The sequence below is a fragment of the Sipha flava genome, unplaced genomic scaffold, assembly GCF_003268045.1.
Source record: "Sipha flava isolate LNK unplaced genomic scaffold, YSA_version1 196_pilon_pilon, whole genome shotgun sequence".
In the NCBI taxonomy this organism is placed as follows: Eukaryota; Metazoa; Arthropoda; class Insecta; order Hemiptera; family Aphididae; genus Sipha; species Sipha flava.
The window spans coordinates 351,487-374,366 of record NW_020272770.1 but is presented as its reverse complement, the minus strand read 5'-3'; the positions used below and the strand labels follow the sequence as shown (position 1 = coordinate 374,366).

Below are 22,880 nucleotides of genomic sequence, written 5' to 3'. Positions count from 1 at the left end.
GTAATTTTATTCATTTTGCAAACATTAAATATGAATTAACAAACTGTATTCACGTCTTAAATCCTCAGCCTTTACAAATTGTCTATACTTTTTTTCAAAACCATCAAATGAATCAGTTGGTAAATTTGATTTTTCTTTAACTTCTATTATTTGCTTTACTTGAAAAAGTGATAAATCTTTATATAGTGGTGTTGACTGGTCATTAAATCTTCCTCTCATTTTAGTATACACAATGTCAATGATTGAGTAGTATGCATTAATTTTAAAATTTGTAAATGGACAGCTGATACATTCATCAGACATAATTTCACCCGGCATTTTATTTTTTTGTTTTTCTTCTATTTGCTACTAATGGCGTGAAAGATAATTCGTCACTTCTAGATAATAAAAACTGATTTTTATTATCGATTAATTTTTTAAACTAATTGTCATCTCTGAAAACTTAAATATTTTCAAATACACATTGTAAATATTCAGTAGCAGCCAATAAATCAATTTGTACGCCTTGTAAAAATATACTTAAAGGATTAGTTAACTCAAATATCTGTTTAAATATAAAACAAGTTAATATAAATGATTTTTACAATAAATAATTCATTAAATTTCCAGCCTTAACACTTAAAATACGATCAACATAATTTTGTAATTCGTCCAATGTGTCAATTAATGAATCGTACATATATCTCAAAAACTATATGAAGGGCATCAGCATGAGATGACTACCTGGTTAGTTTTAACTCTTTTTAACCTACGTAATGGCTTACCAGGATATCTTTCTTTTTGATACTGTAAAAATAACCCTACTCGTTTTTTACTGCTGCCTATAAAAGCATATAGTGTTTTTAAATTACCGAATAGATATTTAGCTCGGGGGCATTTACTTGTTGCATCTACTATAAATAAACTAAATCTGTATGCCAAACACCAAACATAAGTAGCAGAAGGGTTATGGTTTTTCATTATAGCCTGCAATCCATTAAAGGCACCTCTCATTGAAGCCGCACCATCGTATGAATGGCCAATTAGATACTTTTTCCAATCTATCCATTTCGTCACATCAATCATTAAAAATTGTTAACAAATGTTCGTCAGTAGTTGGTAAAGTTTCTCGGACAGCTATTAGTCTTTCACAGACATCACTAGTGTTTTTATTTATGTACCGAAACACTGTTGATAACTGCTCCTTTCGGGAAATATCAAATGTAGTATCTAAAGACACGGCAAAATATTTGGCATTAATAAGTTCATCTTTAATTGAATTACGTATGTGAGTGGCAATAGCTTGAATTAATTGGCTTTGCCGTTGCCATGAAATAAAATTATATGTGTGTTTTCCCTTCAATTGAACTTCAATTAAATGTAATGCTAATGGCGATGAATATTTTGCTAATAAAATTGTTAAATCTTTAACGTTTCCATGGATTTTATCTTTCCAACCTTTTCTATGGCCTCTATATGGTAAATTATGTCTACCTAAATATAATGTAATGTCTGTTAAATTTTTAATAACTTCTTTATTCATTAAGACACTTAAAAACAGTATTGCCTTGTTTACACGTGACGAGTACTCGGCCGAGAGAGTCAACTCGACCGAGCACTGTCCTGTGTGAACTCAAGGAACCAGTACTCGGCCCAGTAAAATGATCGAGCGAGTGAATAGAAACCGTTTCTATTCACTCGGCCGAGCGACTACAGCTACTACCAAAATCAACTGTACTCGGTGTGTATAAACCGCCAACCGAGTAGATCGTGTAGTGAAATTATGTGTCACTCGGCCAAGCAAATAAAATATGTGTAATTGCTGACTCGGTCAATTTCGGTATTAGACCGAGCAACATAACGAGTGACACGGCCGAGTACTCGTCACGTGTAAACAGGCATAAGGAATTAAAAATTTGGTTTCCAAATTCAAATCTTATAAATTCTATTCCAATTATTTTTGCATTTGTCATATTTTCAATAATTTTTCTAAAATATTTATTTAAATTAAACATATTTTAAGTTAAATTGGTTATTTTATTTTTGATAGTTAGAATCTCTTAATATTGATAAATAGCAATTGTTACCAAATTTTATTTTTATGTCTACTTATAAAGAAAAAAAATTACCATATTTTTGTATTGGTGAAAAAATATGGGTACGGTGAAATGTTCTATGGCATTGATCAGATTTGTCATTTTCATTTTTTTTTTTTTTTTTTTTTGCTAAAAATATCATAAACAATTTAGATTTATATATTTTAAATTAAATACCAAGATAGGTAGGTAAGTAGGTAGAGTATACTCCAATCTTTAGTACCTATAGTTCATAGATATTTATATAATAAATAATAACTTAGTAACTAGGTACCTACTTAACTTTTTCATTTTAATGTCATCAACTAAAGATTTGTTTTCTCGTTTTTGTGAAAAATAATTTGATAAAACATTGCCTGAATTCGTATTTTTTAATTTTAAAATTTTACATTATGTTATATGACGTTTCCAATTTATATCGTTCAATATGCCACATAAACAAATCAAACTAGACATTTTAAATTTTCATACAAATTTCAGAACAAATAAAATATAAATACAAATATTAAAATACAATTTGTCAATAAAAAAAAAAAACAATTTATTATAAAAATAATATAAAACGGCAATTTCACAGATTTCAGGGCAAAAGCAATAAGTCTTGAACAAGGGCGCTCATATGGTGGGCGAGGGAGAGACATGCCCCCCCCTGGAAAATGTCAAAAATCTTGGAAAATTGTTTACTATAATCAGAAAATATTTATTTAAATATAATTTAAATATGTAATATATGAAAATCTATAATTTTTTTATGAAAAATTTATTTATTTAGTTTGGAAAATCGGGTTATCAGCTATAAATAACAATACGCTTTTTCGTTTATATTCTATGGATAATTATCAATTCTTAAAATATTGTGTATTTCCAGAAATACGGTATGTTTATGTGTGTGTGTGCACAACCATAATATTTATATAATATTTTTAAAATAATATTTTAATAAATATAACTAATGTCTTAAATGTCCAATTTATATTATTAATTAAATAAAAATTTCAATAAATTACTTTTATGATAAATTGGTTAAATAATTATTATTTTATAGTCTCCCAGTTCGATATATATATAATGTAATAGTATAATGTAAAATTGTAAGCCCCTTCCTATATCGTTGGTCATTTCTATTTATGAATAGATTGATAAATTAAAATGTTGTCCCCCCCCCTTGAGAATTTTCCTATGGGCGCCCTTGGACTTGAACGTCTTGTTACATGTAGTACATACTTAATCATTTTTGCTCTAGTGAACCCAGTGTGAGTAAGCGTCGTGTCACCAATAATTGAATAACTTATCAGTTATCAGTGTCATTACCCATAAATCTATAAATTATTTTCAACTACTTTCATACTAAATTAATACCCATATAATATTTCATAATATTATATAATAGCATTTATTATACTATTTTATTTATTATTACTATTTGTAATCAATGATAATAGTTGATTTCATATTGCCATGTATTTCTTGTTTTGTTCAAAAAAGTCAAAGAAATCTAAATTTATACAAATTTATATTATTCTTGTATTACAAAAATATATAATCTAGGATAACACCAATAGTTTAATTATAACAATACTATCGTGTTCGTCTATACAGGGGCGAATGGAGCGGTCCCCCCCTTCACCAAAGCAGACTTTAGTTTTTGACGTAATTACTTCAAGGGTAAATAGGGAAATCTTGAGCTACTTTTTTTTATACCTAACTTATGCTAGGAGTATATTATCACTTATATTTATTATTTGGTGATATACTGATATCACAGTTATTTACTACTATCATGATGTTAATTATTCGTAATCAAGTTTTGTGTAAGTCAGTGTTTCCGAAATATGATAACTGATAACGACCAACGTAAAAATCGTTCGGTACCTCCATAATCAACAAATTTGTAATTATAAACTCTATTGTTATGAGACATATTGGAATAACTAAAAAAAATTGTTATTATTATTATTATTATTATATAATTTTTTTTTAATACTTTTTATTTAAATAAATAACCTATATCAAAATTAATATTTTTAATTTTATCTATATAAATATCTATATCATGTGTGTCTGTTAAAAATCGCCCCCTCCCCCCATTATCTCGGTCTGGATCCGCCCCTGTGTCTATATTATATTTTCATTCTGTATCTAATGCGTAAAATACTGTGAACTAGCATCTGTAGCCGCTGTTGTAGATTTATAAATAAATTAGGTACAAAATTGGTAATTTATCGTAATTAAAATATAGTTATCTGCTTTTCTTAACGCAATCACACTGTGGCATAGCCGTTCGCGTTATTTGAAATATTATGTTCATTGCTCCTTCTTACCTTAATTATAAAATTGTAAGTTATTTTATACTTAAAACCTACTAATGCTAAAGGGTACCCACCCCCTAAATTAAATGTGGCAGCCGCCACACCTAACAGGAGGTTCGGCGCCACTGGTTATCTATGTACTACCGCAGTCTCGTCATTCACACACCATGTGTGTTAGTAAAATGTGATAAATTTATAGCATGTGTTTTTAAGTGACAACATCAGTGCATTTTTTAACCAGTTAACTAGGCGACGCAAATGTCGCCCAGTGATTATATTCTGTCGAAAGTATTTTAAAAGATTGGGCGAAATTATGCGAAGCGGACGTGAAATATCATCAATGATTCATCATATATATCGTACTATCATCATACTGTGGTATTATACGTTGACTGCTTTGAGTTTTAACATTTTTTTGTCGCCCAGTGAAAATTCCTTAAAAATGTACTGGACAACATGTGTAATAACATCGTATCATATATTCATCATGAATTCATTGTAATATTGATTAGCGATAGACTTTCCAAGTTGCAAGTAGTTTGGTAAAAATCACACACAGTAAATATATTAATAAATGTAATCAATTATAGAGTACCGAAATAGTATATATTATATTCACGATGATTGTGTAGGTAGGTTACACTACAACACCTACTTATGTAGGCTAAACCTTTAATATACAATAAGTGGAAGGTGTTGTTGGTAACGTTACAATATGAAAACTAGAGTTTTACATTTTATTCCTGCTTAGGTACATTCAGGGACGCCCGGATGGGGGGGGGGCAGTGGGGGCCATTGCCCTCCTTGAGATTTTCGCGTCACTTACAAAATTGGAAGTTATTTTACATAAAGCTGATCTTGGGTATTCAGTGACTATTTGAAAATCCTTGTATCTAACAAGTATCTAACATTTTTTTAATCAACAAATGATGATTCAATTAATTTATTTGCTTCAAACAAAAGGAGATTATCATTACTTTTTGAATAAAATAATAAAATATGATGCGAATTCAATCAAATAAAGTTGTTTTTTGTTTAAACTTTATTATATTTTTTCTTATAAATATTAAAACTAATAACTAATAATGTAATTTTATATAAACTTAAATGACTTTTGATTTTTAAAAAATTATTAATGATAGTAATACAAAATATGAGTAGATGAAATATGTAGCAGTAAATCTTCCTATAAGTATTTAGGTACTTACAATTTTTTTGCCCCCCCCCCCCCCTGAGCTACATTTCTGTGAGCGTCCCTGGGTACATTATAATACTATAGGCATTAGGGGTGTATTTATGGGGAGGGAGCAGTTTAAACGTTATTCAGTCATTCACTACATTGAATAAACTTTTCTTTTTAAATATTATTTATGAATAGGGCTCGGATTTTAAAGCAAATGTTTTTTTTTATATATTTAAGACAGAAATCTAATTTTTTTACATAAATTCGTTTCACGTTAATCTGATTCCAAATAAACGAATTTATTTTTGCTTTTTTTAGTATAAATGCTTTTTTTGCTTTTTTATTGCTTTTTTCAGTTATTCTAGCTGTGGAATTTTTATTTGTTTGTTATGCTATAGTAATGAAAAAAATGTTTATATAATTTATAAGAAATGTGAAAACCCGCAATAATAATTATACAGTTAATATAAATATAGATATTATATTTTACCTATCGCCGGACCGTGACCGTACCATTCGTATGGAACGACCTTAAACGTATAGATTATCGATCTACAGACACAGCTTAGAAGTCGATAGCTTATCAGCTATTGCATATAGCCTGTAGAAACTACTCTCAGTACTCACTAATCGTATATAATCGATATCGAAGTATGCACCGATTACTTCGATGGATTTAGAGCGGTCATTTTCTATGTATAAAAACATCCTGTCAAACAATAGAGTCAGTTTAACTTCTGAAAATCTTGCTAAATACATGATAGCAAATTATTTTTTTAATTTAAATTAATTTTTCAATTTTTTTATTCAGTTTTGTAAAATTATAACTAATTTATGTTAATTTTTTGTCATACTTTTTTTAAAAATAAATATGCTTCATTTTTGCTTTTTTTTAAACAATTTTGTGCCTTTTTTTAATTATTATGCTTTAAAATCCGAGCCCTATTTATGAGTAATGTTAATGTTTACATATTATAAACAGTTTTATTAGGTTTAGATTATAGGTTTTTTAGTTTATTACTAATTGTTTTAAAAATTCATAAAATGGTATTTTTTCTTAATAAATTGTAATTTGTACAATTGTTCAAAACCAAAACATATTATTATACAATGAACCCATTCAGTACTAGACCAGAATTTTATTTTAGTGTTATTTCCTACTAAACCACACATTTGTGTATACAAATTGTTATCCCTTAAATCCTTATATTAATTTATATTTTTGTATTTACTGAAAACTAACATACGCAAATGAATGGTTTAGTTTTGAAAATCGAATACTAAATAAAATAGAGATTTCAGACCTATGCAACACAATTATGTCGGTAACAAGCTATATTTAAAAAAAAAAAGTAATAATATCGAAATAAATTGATAATATTCTAATTTTAATAACTTTTACTGTGTGTCTTTGATACTATGATACATTTTGGTCGATAAGTCCAGAAGTTTAATTACTTATCAATTTTTTATTGTTGTGTTTCCTTTTAATTATATTTTTACTTACATCTAATTTTCATTGAAAACCATGTATACTTTAAATTGTAACGTATATTATATTTTTGTTGGTAATTATGTTTTTTTTTTATTTCATTCTTTGTATGTAACTTGTAGAAGAATATTTAAATCTGAATCAGGAAAGTCCAATTCTTCATCGACATCTTCATTCATATCACTCATAGTTGATTCATCTTAGACATTTTTTTTTTATTATTATTAAGTACATCACAAACAGCTAAATGAATACCATAAGTGAAACATAGCTGGTGTTCAGTGTTAAGAAGTTTTCCTACTTTTAACATAACATTTGGTCCATCGGTTACAACTGCGACAATATCTTTTTCTAATGAAATATCAAAGGTCACTGATCTTGGCACCACAAAGTAAAAATGTTGGTGTCAAAAACTACTAATTCCGTAATAATTCGTAACTACAAAATTGGAATTTGTAACTTAAGTATAACTGCCTAAAATCAATTTTTTATTTGTGGGTGCGAGTGTGAGTTGACTCCAACAGCCGAAACTAGAAAAATCGTCGTACAGTGTGCGAAACGGTACTAACAATTAGTAACCTATTCGTAAAATAGAAAATTTATATTGGGCGGTAATACTTAAGTAACAAATTCTAAATTTGTGGTTACGAATAATTACGAATTGGTTACGAATTTGTGAAACCATTTTGACACCAACATTTTTACTTGGTGGTACTAGGATCAAAGACCTAAATATCAAATTAAATTAGTCGTTCCTTCAATACATAAACACAGTTTTCAGCTGTCATTGAACCATTAACTTGAATAAGACCTAAGCTCCAACATTTTTTTTTGCGAATGGACGTTAATATTCATATAACGCTTGCTGGCCGTTCTCTTTAAGTCCTTATCTTAACCTTTGATCATATCTATATTGCTAGCTTTAGAAAATATATTTATTTTCTAATTATTGATATCGTAACATTAAATGCAATACCTATGCTATTGGTGACGTGATCACGCGTATCTATAAAAAAAACAAAACTTGAATCTAAAATACACAGATAGATTTTTACCAATAATTGACTAAATAACGAACACTATATGGTTAATTAAAAATAAAAGGTTTAGCGTTGCCATTAGTCTGCTTCAGATTCTTTACTCAAATATTGAAAGACACATTTTTCATTTATATAATATATGTTAAATGAATTCTGGAGTTCATCGAATATCATTATAATAAAAGGTATCACGTATTTGTTCAAATTTAGATAATTATTAAAACTATTGACATTTTGATCTGTTTATTTAAATTATTTATTCAAATGCATTCTGGAAAAGTCTTAATACATGATGGTATGGTATCTTCAATAATCTTGCCTCCTTCTAAGATAAGTACTCGATCATAGTCCACAATTGTGGATAACCTGTGCTAAATTATAAAAAATTATAACACATTAGTATAATAGTATTTTAAGTTTTTACAAATTTACGCAAAAATATATTTTAATTACTGCAATTGTTATGACTGTTCGGCCATTGAATGATATTTTAATTGCTTCTAGTAATTTTTTTTCTGTTTCATCATCAACAGAACTGGTTGGTTCATCCATAATTAGACAGACATTATCCTGTAAAATAGCCCTTGCCAAGCATAATAATTGTTTTTGACCACTGCTTAAATTATCTCCTGAATTATTAACTACACCATCTATTAAAAAATAATAAGTTAATATTTGCATATATAATTTACGTTTATTATTATACATTTTGAGAGTTATATATTATTTAAAATTATTTACAAATAATAAAAAAAAAAAACATTTTAAATACTTAATTATATAATTAATACTAAGACCTGCATAACCACATTTATATTTTTAATAACTCAATAACTTTAATTTTGTTTTGTTTTTACATAAGTACGTTAATCAAAGTATAAATTTAAATTATAACTGTAGATAATTATTCGAAATAACTTACCAAGTCCTCCTAATTGTAATTTTACCGTTTCCTCCATTTGAGCCATTCTTAAGCTGCTCCAAATCTCATTATCTGAATATTCATTTTTTAAATCTAAATTTTGTCTTATTGTACCACCAAACATTCTTACATCTTGAGGTATTACAGATATCCGAGATCTCAAACTTTGCAAAGGAACATTATTGATATCGATTCCATCAATCATAATTGTTCCATCTCGGATTGGTACCATGTTTAAAATACTCATTACTAAGGATGACTTACCACTGCCCGTACGACCACAAATTCCAACCTTTAATATAAAATACATTAACAATTTAATACATACATTTTATTACAGCTTAAAACGAATAAATTATACTTTTTGTCCTGGTGGAATATGTAAACTAATATTACTGATAACCGGCTCCTGGCTTTCATCATATTTCACTGATACTTTATCCAAAACGATATTACCTTTCGATGGCCAAGCTCTTGTTATAATAGCTGTAGCAAATAATTCATCATTATTGAATATAAACGTATGTATATTTTACATTAAATAGAATATTACTTTCACTTCTATAATTTTCGATTGGGATAGTCGCGAATTCATCAGTTCTTTCAACTGCACTCAAATACATTTCCAAATCAGCGAAAAACTTTACTACCCAATTCAAGTATACAGGAACTAATAATGTATAGTTAATGGCTAGTCCAACCATTGCTGATGAAATAGAAGAATAAAAAAATGTAGTGGTTATTAAAGCAACCATAGTTGCCACAAAGACAATTGCTCCACCTAAACAATCCTAAATGTAACAATGCAAGATACAAAAGTATAAACATAATTAAAATTAAGCGCCTACAGTTATTTCGTATTTGTAAATTTAACTTACTAATGCAATACCCAACCAACGATTTGAAGAACTAATTATCAAAAATACTTTTGTGTGATTGTCAATTCTATTTATCATCTCCGACATAAACCAAGGTTGTTTCCCGAATGCTCTTATTGTGTCTAGTCCAGATATTGTCTCATTGCAATGAGTAATCATCGGTGATCTTAAGTTACCTTCCAGTTTTTGTAAGTCCCTAGGAATATTTTAAATGTTAGGTTAAAATTAAAATGATAAAAATATATAAATAAATACCTCGAGGAACATCTGTAAAACTTTTGCACAGTGTAATAAACAAGACATATAGGTACAACGATTATTAAAAACCAAGGTGTTATTATAGCGTTTACAATTATTCCACATAGACATAAGAAAACAAAATGTACCAGACGTTGCATTGACGTACCAATTTTCTAAACACGAATAAATAATGATTTCTTACACTTAATTCGCATTTTTAATACGAACCTTGTCAATTATAACTAAATCATTAGAAAAACAGTTGTCTATCCTTCCGATGGGTGTCGTATCAAAAAACGATAGCGGGCTTAAGATTATATTGTTAAGCATTCGTTTATGAACACGTTTTCTAGCTTTTAATGCTCCATACTGGCCTAAAGTATTTGATAGGGCTGATAAAACTATAGATATCATGCATAAAAGGCTATATCCAACTAAGTTCCAATATGTCTGAAATATTTTACCATCAATAACGTGCAAATTAATTACATAACTTGTAATATTTTTGTTACATACTTGTGTTTCTGGGAGAAAATTTACATCAGACCAGTAACTTAGGCAGAAATCAATGAAAACTCTTGAAGTTTGCCAAGAAATTGTAAGTATTATGTAACAAACATAAGTGGTCCACCCACTCCAAGATATATATTTAAAATATGTCCTCAATGAAACTGATTTATAAATAAATTCATCTTCAAATCGACCTCGTTCACCTTTAAAATCTTAAAAATAAATTTAACTATTAAATTAATCCCGATATATTCTAATTGAAAGTATACCAGATATATTGTCATCACTATTATCAGAAACATTCGAAGGAACGTTTTTTAACATAACTTCTTTAGCTAAATCATCATCAGATCTGGAATTAACAAATTGTTTAATAAATATAAAACAATTTTGGATTTTAAATATACCTCAGCTTTCGTTTAATACTATGATGTGATATTTTGTTTAATCGATTGGAAGAGTGAGATATCCTTGAATAATATTTTAAGCGTATTATTTTTTTAGATTTATTTAATGTCAGTGGTTTGGTTTGCTTACCCTACTGATGATAAAACATGACGCCTTAAACTTTTTTGGCTTTGTTTTTCTTGTGGATAGTTTCTATATTTAATACTCGAATGAAAACTTATGGCAGGTTGGTTGACTAATGTTTCGTCGATGAATGGCTTACGCCGAGGCAGTTGTATATCAGCAATTGTAGCTGATCTTTCTCTTTTTTTATTAGAAGAAGGCCAATGATTTCTTTCAATACAAGAGTCACCATCACCACATTCGTCCGTTGGAAGTAAAAGATCATGTGTAAGGTATTTAGATCCATACAAAGCTCCAAAATTTTTTTTTAAACTTAAAAAAATCAAGTTCTTAATTTGAATAAAATACTATAAATTTTTTTAGATTGTATAAGAAGTTGTTTAACACTAAATTTTAGGTTCATGTTCAAGTGGTACTTATTCAATTTTGATTAAATTGAACTTATTAATAATTCATATATATATAAAGTAGCGTAAAATTGGGGAAGGGTTCTAGATCTCTCTCCAGAAGAAAAAAAGGTTATAAATTCATAAATGACTTACGAAGGTACAGAAAAATGAACATTAATTTATATTATGTGGTTGTAAACAAATTTTCATTTTTATATATAATAATAATAGAATAGTAGAATTATTAATTCATACTTAATATGTATTTTGTATAATATTATAAAATATTATAAAATAACTTATTTTTTAAAAAAATGTTAAGCCGCCGCAGAAAATTTGAAAATACGCTACTGTATAAATATATATATTTAGTATACCACAGTACATAGTATATTATATATTCGTTAAATGTACATTAATAATTTCAATAAATTACTTTTTTTTTGGCTTTCAACTGTTGGCCAATTTCTATAAAGTTGATGTCCTATTCGACTAACTAATTTGAATAACTTCCAACGCTCTGAAGCTGTTCGTCGTCCATGATCTTGATTTTCTGTTTTCACCATTATATTTTGAACACCTCTCGTTTCTAGATCAGCCAAACTACCAAAAAATTCGATTTTTCCGGCTTCTACAAGTACTATCTAAAAATATGAAATTTAACAGATGTTTATTTACTTCTGTTCTTTGATATAATAATAAGTAACTTTTTCATTGACAGTTAAAAAGGACTCAGTTATTGGTTGTAATATTTTTTCTATTCATTAAGATTAATTTAGAAATTTAATAGAGATAAAAAGGTATTGTTTTCAAATGCGCTATTCAAAAAAAAATAGTAATTTATGACGCATAATAATTAAATAAAAAATTCATACATGATCTTATTATTATCAAAATCGAGTGCTGGATTACCAAAACAAATCCAATGAAGTTTAAATTAATTATCATGTGTAGGTATTTCAGGTTTTCTATGAAAGATTTTTATGAAAAAATTATGTTCATATTCGATCATATTATATCAGATTAATATAATACAGAACGGCATATAAATATATTATTTGAAAAAAATCATATAACCTGAAAAATGTTATTAAAAATTATGGTGAACGGCAAAATGGATGGTACACAGGATTGAATTTAGTGGCTTGAACGTTTAATATATTATTAAGTTGTTTCGAAAAAAAAAAGTTTGTTATTTAAATAAATTAAAATTGTACCGTATCGGCAAATGACAGATCACTAGCGAAGCTTGTAGTCATTATTACAGTTTTTATCTGATTCATTGTTGATTTTTTTATTCCGTTGAAGAGTACATGCTGACTGACATCACTATCTAATGCGGATAAAGGGTTATCCTAATCAAATCGTTAAAAAAAATTAATCACTAGAGATTTAGATCAAGTTTCTTTTACTTTCTTACCAATAAGATAATATTGGCCTTGGAGTATAAAGCTCTGGCAATCGCAACTCGCTGTTGTTGACCACCACTCAAAGCTATTCCCCGTTCGCCAATTATTGTTCTCTCTTTGTCTGGCAGGATGTCAATATCTGGACCCAAAGCACAAGCATCGATAACTCTTTTGAATCTCGACTTATTGTATTTATCGCCAAAAACAATATTTTCTAATACTGAAGCGTTTAACAACCACGTTCGTTGTGAAACGTATGCAACTGTTGTTCCTCGTTTAAAATCTATATCTCCATACAAACAATTCATTTCTCCCAGTAAAGCCAATAGCATCGATGTCTTACCACTTCCAACTTTTCCAGTTATTATTGTTAGTTTACCTAGTTCACATCAATAAATTACACATAAACAATGTTTATATTAAAATGTATATGCAAGCTATAAAATAGAATAATACCTTCTTCAATTTTTAAATTGTTTACGGCAAGTACCGGAATCTTTGAATTGGGCCAAGCAAATGTTGCATCTTTTATCGAAACACATACTTCTGATTCGATTTCTTGTTTGGCGTTTTCGTTTTCTTCTGAGATATTTTCTATGAAATTATTTGAAACATTTACATCAGATGTAGTCCATGTAACATTTGTCTGAAATTTATGAAGATTAGTAAATAACATAATTATAATAAAACATTTTTTAGTACCGTTTGTTTGCGTTTGTTACTTTTATTTGCGCGTGATTTTAAATACTTAGTATTTGGTGTAATTTCTGGTAGAGCCATAAATTCTTCGATTCTTTTTGTACTCACCTATGATATAAAAGTTAAACTTATTCGAAATATTACAAATTGTTAGACATGTTATTACTCACAATTGCTGCAATAATAATGGGTACAGTAATTGGGAAAATAAATAAAGGAACCGTCAATTGATTGGATAACGCAAGACTAGAAAATATCGCACCAGAGTCTAATTTTTGTGTGCCGTGTTGTAAGCAATAAAGACCTAAGCAAAACAAGGATACTAAAACCGATGATGCGTGCGTTAAAAAAGCTGAAAATAATTAAAAATAATGGTTTATGTCTGCACTTTATTATATTTGTAAAAAAATGAATTGTTTACACACTCATCGATCCCCAATAAACAGAATCTTTATCCAAGAGATCCAACTCATTATTACGAGCATCCGTAATGCGATCGACGAATTCGTTTTCCCATCCACACAATTTTACAAGTCGAATGCCTTGCAGAACTTCGTTTGTTAATTGAAGACGTTTATCTGATAAATTCTAATAAAATCATTTTAGTCTAGTTATTAATTCACTTTCAAATAATAACCATTATTATAAATATAATAGTTTTTAAAAAACTATGCATATTATATACTTAACTGATATTTCTTTCGAGTTACTGGACATTTTTTTACCGATAAAAAATTGCAAAGGTATCATAATCATTATACAACAAGCAGATCCAAGAATAGCACTCCATCCGAGTTTTAAATACAATAAATAAATCAAAAATATTATCTGAAACGAATCAAACAATTTTTAATATTAATTACACATATAATAGTTTATATTAATTTCGCAAAAATTTATAATTCTATAAATCACTTTATCATTTAAATAAGGTTTTTATAAGTTGAGGAGATAAAAAGCCTGTAGGTATATCATTGTTTAACATTTTTAAACTATACTGTCATGAAATTTTGAATATCATGAATCCAAAAGAAATTCACAGCAATAATTCGTTTCGATCAAAATTTAAAACTCAATATAATATCATTATGTTTGTTAATTAAAAATATAAGGTAATCATAGGATACACATACTTTCAGAGGAATAGCCCATATGTAATGTCCAATCCAAAAGCTTGACATAATATTTGTCGTATCTTCTGACAGCAAATTTATGATGTGTCCATTTTCTGAGGTCGAATCTACTTGAGTTTGTTGTAACTTCAACATTTTGCAATAAAGCATGGCCTGAGAAATTATATTTTTTATAGTTTTTATTTCTTAAACGTAGAGGTATTACTATTAAACTAAACTTGAAGTCCTGATTTAAGTCGTATCCCTTCAACGTTTAAAATATGGGTGCTAGCTTGAGAAAAACTTCCTTGGGCAATACAACTTATTAACATAATAAGAGCCATTACGTAACCATTGTTCAAAAATTCAGAAAATGTAACACAACATGAACTATCCTAAAAACACACAATTATCTAATAAAATTAATTTAAAAAATTATGTTATCTTATATTGTATTTGTTTTATATTGTACTAAAAATGATAATATGTGTGTGTGTGTGTGTATGTACTCTAGTGATATGCATGGTCTGGTCTTTTTTCAGTTTCCAGTTTCTAAAATATAATCAGATCGGTTTAGTTTGGACCAGTCGGTCCCAACTAGACATTATTTATAGAATTATGAACACGTATATTATAATAGTAATTATACATTTTACCCCTAAGTCGTTGTTTATGTACTTTTTTGGTATGTACCTCAGAACAGTTCATGGTACCTATTAATAATTATTAAGTATCGAAAATATTTTTAAACACAACGGTTGCAATTATTCTCATTATGGTGCGGGTGACACGGAAGAGCTTGTATACAGCTACCAAACCGTTCCATAGAATTTGTATTTAAAATCAATAATCAGATGCGTTAAAAAAGGAGACATGGGGACTGAAGCATTAGGTAGAACTATATTGGACGTAGGTATTAAAAATTATAAGTAAGAACGACTTCGTACAAATCGACATGCCCAACGAATTATGGCAGTAACTCACTTTACAAGTCTACCCATTTATTTAATTTCTAGATCCATCGAATGAACGTTTCTATAAACTACATATAATAAGTTTTGTACAGTTTTGTAATAATCTACGAGCAGTTTAAATCTATAATAATTACCAGTTATGTAGTATAATTCAAAACTTCCACTGTCTGAATTTTTTTTAGTTCGAATAGTTTGTCTACTATCAAATTATATTATATTTTCGGTCCGGTCCGGTAGGAAAAGAAAATTGGAATAAGTCCGGTCCGGTTCATAAATTATTACAGTCCGAAATTTGTTAGTTCGGACCAGCGGTCTACTTTAACAAATTATTTTAAATTTTTAGCCCGGTCTTGTATAAAAAAAATATTTAGCAATCAGTTCGGTCCGACTTTGGTCCTTTATTAACATTTTCAGTTCAGTCCGATCCTTAAAATTAAGGACCGTGCAGTTTACTAGTGTACACACAATCGTTTTAGTTTCAAAATACGATTATTTGACATTGTTATATTTATATTTATTAACATAACATTATTCTATATAATTTATTGGTTTAAACTTCGAATGTTATTTATAAGTAAATACTTACTGCTTCAATATTTATTTGATTTGGAACAATTTGTTTTTTTGCTACAAAATTAACTATTACCGATACCCCTAAAGGGCCAATATAACCAACAAAGTCCCCCATCATTTTAAGTATTCCACCAATTAGAAACTCTTTCCAATACGCTTTACAATAACATTTCCACATGGATACTTTAGTAGGTGTTCCATATATTTCCTATAAATATATTAAACATCAAAATTATAATAACGTATAATATTTTACAAAAATCTTATACGTAGTACATACTATTTACAGGCACAATCTAACCTTTTCTTTGAGATAAATATCATAAAGTCTTCCATATTGTGTTGTAGACTTTTCACGATTTGGCAACTGTCCTAAGTCTTCCAATTGAATTAAATGTTTGTAACAGTTTCGTAAAAAACCAGTCAACCAATAAAACGTTATTCTTGAGTACCAGCTACATAAATCATGTTTATACGTATAAAACTCAAGATCCAAGTCAGTTTTGTTTATCTTTGACTGAAATTTATTTTATATGAAAAAAAATAAATATATTTTTTAGAAATCCATAAAATTACATCGATTAAGCCATTACTCGTCGTCACGTGTGTATACGTAGGTGAAATGTTAATTAAAAATGTGTTCGTGTATTTTTAATATATATAATTTAACGCCTACGTGGCAGTCCACGTGTAATTAATGAACTCTGTCGCGATGGTGTAAATCTTATTTTTCAAAATACCCCTTCTCTTAATCATACTTTTATTGCGGCCATTCAATAATTTTTATATATATTTCATCAACGTAAATAATAATTATGCAAGGAAGTAAAGAAAAATCTTCAGGCTCTATAGCCAGCTGTTGTCCCTACGGATGAATAATTATTAAAAAATGTCCACATGCACTGCACCTATAATAAAATATGCTAATTTTAAACACGTATCAACGATTTAATCTCAAAAAAATTTGAACTTTGAACATATTATTGCTATTTTACGTGTACCTACTCTTAAATAAGGGTTTAAAATGTATTCCACCGGGATAAAATCCTAAAGTAACAATTTTAAGAGGTTTATATGAAAAAAAAATTAAACGGCATAATTAAAAGTGATTGAAATTTAAGAATAAATCAGTGAATATATTTTTTTTACAAAATATGTCAAATCTATATCATTTATGATTAACAGCTAAACGCTAGATTTAAAATTATGTACTACACTAAATTCATAAAATGGAAGTTGGAGTGGCTGCTTCTGTTGATAAAATAATACTTATAAAAAGCACCATACTTCTAGCATACAATTGTGTTACTTAGGTTGAACGATTCTACAAATTATGTTTTTCGAAATTCAATGTGATTTAAATTAGTTTTGATCTAGGAAGAGTTTTTTGAACATATATACATTATTAAAATATTAATATAAGTACAAAAATATAATTGTTGTTCTGATTTTGGCTACCGAACGACATTTCCTCGGATGTTTTTTTTATCCGACACGCAACGGCGTGCGGACGCAAGAAATGTTTTTCAAATCCTACAAAAAACCGTTCACTGCTCAACTAACTGCAGAGGTTATAAGTACAGTTCTTTGCTCGCGTTGGCAACGTTACGCGGACAGTATGTCCGAATGAGATTTACTCGAAAATTAGTGTATGCCGATCACGCGTACGCTCAAAACGACTACGGGCGCGAGTAAGTGGCTGCAGGGAATATGTGAACCATAGGCGCAACTAGGGGGGCGCAATAGGGGTTTTAGCACCCCTGAGTTCAAATGTAGCGCTCCTTTTTTTTTTAGATCTATATAATCTACAGTGATTATATGTGATCACAGTTAAATACCGTTTAATTTCATTTTTAGCAATTTCAGCACCCCCAATATTTGAGCTCTAGTTGCGCCCATGATGCAAACTGTTAAACGTACGATCCTCCGCCGCCGCCGTCGCGGTGCTTGTATTGTGCACAACTCACCCTTCCGGTCAACGCGTACAAGTGCAACGCCGCGGTGGCGTAACAACAGGCAGCGGACAGGGCGAGCACGGGCGGCCGGACGTGCGCGTCCGCGGTGAAACCCGCGTCGACCAGTGACACGAACAGCAGCGCCCGGCCCAGGCCGCACACGAGCCACGCAAGCACGCCGCAGCCCATGGGCCCCGGCCGGCCGGCCACCTCGAGCATGTAGCACACCGACCCGGAGCTGAGCTGCGCCAGCAGACCGACCGTGGCCACGGCCATCGAGCCGCACGTGCTCAGCGCGTAGTCCACGGTGAGCGCGAACTCCGCCAGGCACGCAACCGTGTTGACGGCGCACCGGGCCGAGTGGCCTCTGAACAGTAGACGTCTGGGCGACGGGTTGCTGCTGGCAGAACAAACAACACAGCAATAAGAATATTGTAATATTGTCACAGTTGAGACCGGTCGTCACCGGTCCGGTGAAGTGATTTCGTCGTGTAATTTCAATAGTAAAAAAAAAAAAAAAATGTCGTTTTCCGTAACGGATCCCAGCGTGCGGTTGTAAAGAAATTGTAAAAAAAAAATATATATAAGTAAATACATAAGTACTCCGCTGTGAACGGGCTGTAGTTGTGTAGCAGTGGTATAATATTTAACATATGAATTTTGAAACGTTCGCCACGTTCGCAGGAAGTTATCGAACACACGATTTTAAACGAATATCGAATAAATTATGAAATACACACTTTCAGATGAAATCTTAGATGAAAAATATTAATTGCTATAGGTTGATTGATTCGACAAATTTCAAACTTCTAACAACTATAATAATAATCTTTGATTGTACACTCGAAATAAGAGTTTATGTATTTTTTTTTGATACGAAATGTAAAAACTCATTTTAAATTAAATTTGACTTTTAGTAAATTGATGATTATAGACATACGTTATTTTTAAAATCGGTAGTTTTGTTCTTTAAATTTAATTTCATAAAAATTTAAATTATGTAATAAATTAAAATTAAAAATATTATAAAACCATGTAGGTACTAAACAAGATATTATGTTCCATTTTATCACTTTTATTGTATACGTATGACATATTTATTGGAGAAATTCTCGGGCGCATAGTTCCACTGACTCCTTAGTGAGAGACTTTATATATTTTTAAATGTAATATCTCTATGCACTATTTCCAAATTCTATTATTGACTCGTTAAATATGCTATACTATACTAATATTATAACACTAGTAAACGACAAAATATTAATGGTTAATTAATTTAAAGTTAGTTTTATTTAAGTTGAAATTTGTCAAAGAAATTTAAATAAAAAATGTATGGCAGAGAGACATGTAATTTATATTAAAGTCTTAAAAATATGGTTTAATAATGGTCGTTTAGCCTATGATTAGTGTAATATTTTTTATTGAATACGAGTTGTGCAAATGTTTGTTTTAATTATTTTTTTTAAATTATTATCAATTTTTTTTTTATTAAAAAATTACTAGATATGAATATAGTTCATAATAAATAAATATATTTATTAATTAAAATTATTGTTTGATACTTATTTTAAGAGCATATTTTGTATAATTATTTAGTATAGAAGAGACAAATGTATTCAAATTAGATGGCTTAAGAGTGTATAAGTATTTTTAACTGTAATAAAAATATAATTATATTAAATCACAAGATATATTTTGATTGAATATAAATAAAAAATACAGTATAAAATAAAAATAGTGCCACACATTTTAATTCTGTTAAATGAAATGAAATTTAAATTTAAATCCCATAAATACTATGTAAACAAGTATTAAGACTTCTTTATATTTATGATGATTATTTTAGGAAAAAGGAGTTAAATGACTTACCTTGTCGAAATACATTTGATGTAGATAAATATCAACATATTTGTGTATAGTGTAAATCCAAAGGTAATCACGTTGAAAAGTTCCATATCACATGGATCGTAGACTAGCCAAGGCTTCGGCTCCGAGTTGTTCCATTCTGCTCTGTAAGTAGTACACCAAAATCTACCCATGATTTAATATACAAGGATGTGTGACTACTCCGGTCAAGTAAAAACGGTTGATTGATGCGATTAAGCTTTGGGTCCCTCTGTTTAACTGCACATGAATTTATGAAATATATATAGATACCTATCTAAAATCGGGGGAACATCGCGCGTATATATTCGCCTACTCGTCAACCTACACTGAGTGATAGTCTAAATGAAACGGATGTGTGTTCACAAAACACTTTCATGTACCTGTTGACGCATTTTGAATTTATCGATTATGTTTTTGTTGAGGAAAACCGTGTTTTACAATTTTTACATAAGTTTTATTGGAATTCTGCTGGTTAAAAAAGCGACAATATAATTTATTGTTCACAAAATAATGACGCTTATTCTAAGGTATAATGACAAGTATAACTATAAAAAAAAATTAAATATAAATATATTTAACGATTCTAGAAAATCCCTCCTATGAGTTTTATTTTACTGTTTTTCTTGATTGATATTATTTATTCAAAGTCGAATTTTCTGTTCAATACATATTATGTACGACTTAAACTAATTTGTGATTTACATTAAACACATTGATATGTTTATGTATTTAAAATGATCACTGATAGTTTGCTTAAACTGTTTGAAGACTATAGCTGAAAACCATACATTTTCAAATATATAAATAAATAGTTAATATATTCATTTATGATGATTAACCTTTTTCTAATTTTTGTTTTGTTTAATTATTTAATAATATTAAAAAAATATATATTGTGATAATAGGCTGCATTTTAGATATGATTTAAAATTTGAAAGTCTTCTGTGGGAATGGGAATTTAATATATTATTGAATATCTCTCAATATTTTTTAAATTAGATTTTAAGTGAGAATGTTATAATAATATTAATTTTCAGAATATTAATTTAAAATACTTAAATTGATATTTTGTTGTTACATAAAGTAGGTATATTATTTTTTTCGCTAGCATATTGAATTTGAGTTGTATAATATTATATATAACACTAAAATAGTATTTTACTGACAAATAAAGACGCAATTAAAAATTGTATCCTCAAATTTAATAGTATAGGTAAGTTATTATACACATATGTTATGTATTGACATTAAAATGTTTGTAAGGCGAAATAAGCTTTTATTGATTAAACTGAAAAACGCTTTCCAAATAAATAGACGGCGATGACTGGCGTGATAAGTACATAAAATATAAATTATAATATGAGAATAAAAAAATAATTTTATCAGACGATTTATTATTGAAGGCCACTTATAAGGTAAAAATCAAGTTAAATGATTTTAGCAAAACTAATTAAAAAACAAAATTAAAAACAAAATAATAAGGTATTATTTTAATAAAATATTAATTTATCTCTCAAAAATATTTAATTTCGAGAGTAAAAAAAAAGTTAACTATTGAATAAGTAATGAAAATATAAAAACAATCACGTCAAGAATAAATATAAAAATTCATTATTTCATAAAAAATATTAATAATTTATTATAATTATAATTTTAAAATTCAATGAAAACTGTGTTAATTAATGAGGTATGTGAAATAACAACAAATCAATTTCACCTTCGTTTATCTTACAGAATTCTTATACAAATCGATTTGTCGCACCACATTTTCTGATCCTGGCGATTTGGGCGTGAAAAACGTGCCACAAGCCCAATATCGATGTCACATATCGATTCACATGAGAAATTTGCAAGAAATCTCTTACGAGTATTAATTTTTAGATTCAAAATAATATTCTAAAGATAATTAGATAAAACCCAGGTTTTGAAGATAGAAAAAAAATGTCAAAAGATTCTTCATTTGGCCATTTCAGAGCGTACGCGTATACTAGTTTCCTCAACCATTTCAGAAACATACTTTACATTATATATTATTTTATTATACATGGTTGAACAAATAAAAAAGAAATGTTCAAATAGTATTGCGATAACATATCATATTAAACTGCTGTTTTATCTTCGTGTTAAATCTGCCCGGATTTCAAATCCTGAAATTTAAAATACATTTGTTAATTGAGGATCTGAGTGCCGGTCAAGTTCCAGTAATGCCGGTTTATCTTTACCATTCACCGTTATATCTCTGCTAACTTTGAAGATGAACTTATGCAATTTTAAACACATATTTAGATCGAAGTAAATGATATCTAAATTGTGGCCAAGTTAAAGATTTGTCAAGTATAAAGTAACAAAAATAAAAGAGCAATGGTACTTATGAAGTTAGGAGTGAAGTAAGGTAGTGGATTCTTTTGGAAAAGCATCTGGAACTTGTTAATTTTTCACCAATAGGTTTTTTTTTTTTTATATGAATACGCTATTTAGCTATTCGATAAAACTTACCCCTAATTCAATGTTTAAAGATTTGAAGAGTATTTCAATTTCAAACTGTATGTTTAACTTCAAACCAGGTTGTTTGTGAAGTTCTGCAAGACTTCTTAATAAGTTTAATGTCCATAAGCTTTTCGGTTCAAACACCTGTTAGTTTATAAGAAAAAAGAAAAGAAATATTAGAAGTTAGAAAAAAACAGTTTTAACAGTTATTAAAA

At 28.7% G+C, this 22,880-nt stretch overlaps 2 protein-coding genes across 3 annotated transcripts; both read right to left on the bottom strand.

Moving 5' to 3' along the window:
• Nucleotides 1-442: 442 nt before the first annotated feature.
• LOC112681761 (zinc finger MYM-type protein 1-like) lies at nt 443-7,247 on the bottom strand. Its single transcript, XM_025552068.1, is given in 6 exon segments — nt 443-544; nt 724-821; nt 882-1,042; nt 1,044-1,529; nt 1,807-1,961; nt 7,176-7,247. Coding segments are annotated over 6 exon segments (1,074 nt in total).
• A 1,078-nt stretch (nt 7,248-8,325) lies between these two features.
• Nucleotides 8,326-20,393, bottom strand: LOC112681757 (ATP-binding cassette sub-family C member Sur-like). 2 transcript variants are annotated; one of them, XM_025552062.1, is made up of 26 exons: nt 20,161-20,393; nt 18,304-18,691; nt 16,638-16,853; nt 16,350-16,544; nt 15,029-15,184; nt 14,811-14,963; nt 14,368-14,505; nt 14,103-14,265; nt 13,848-14,029; nt 13,681-13,785; nt 13,435-13,624; nt 12,990-13,357; nt 12,787-12,924; nt 12,007-12,213; nt 11,187-11,491; nt 11,057-11,119; nt 10,919-11,001; nt 10,656-10,861; nt 10,368-10,589; nt 10,155-10,312; nt 9,900-10,095; nt 9,575-9,812; nt 9,383-9,507; nt 9,022-9,313; nt 8,553-8,749; nt 8,326-8,470 (listed from the first exon to the last, which is right to left on the bottom strand). In XM_025552062.1, exons 1-26 carry the CDS (start codon nt 20,328-20,330, stop codon nt 8,360-8,362), a joined length of 4,965 nt encoding a protein of 1,654 aa, XP_025407847.1. In that variant the 5' UTR covers nt 20,331-20,393; the 3' UTR covers nt 8,326-8,359. The 2 variants fall into 2 exon arrangements, with proteins under 2 accessions (XP_025407847.1, XP_025407848.1); XM_025552063.1 differs by having other exon boundaries at nt 18,304-18,688; nt 20,161-20,330.
• Between the last annotated feature and the right edge of the window lie 2,487 nt (nt 20,394-22,880).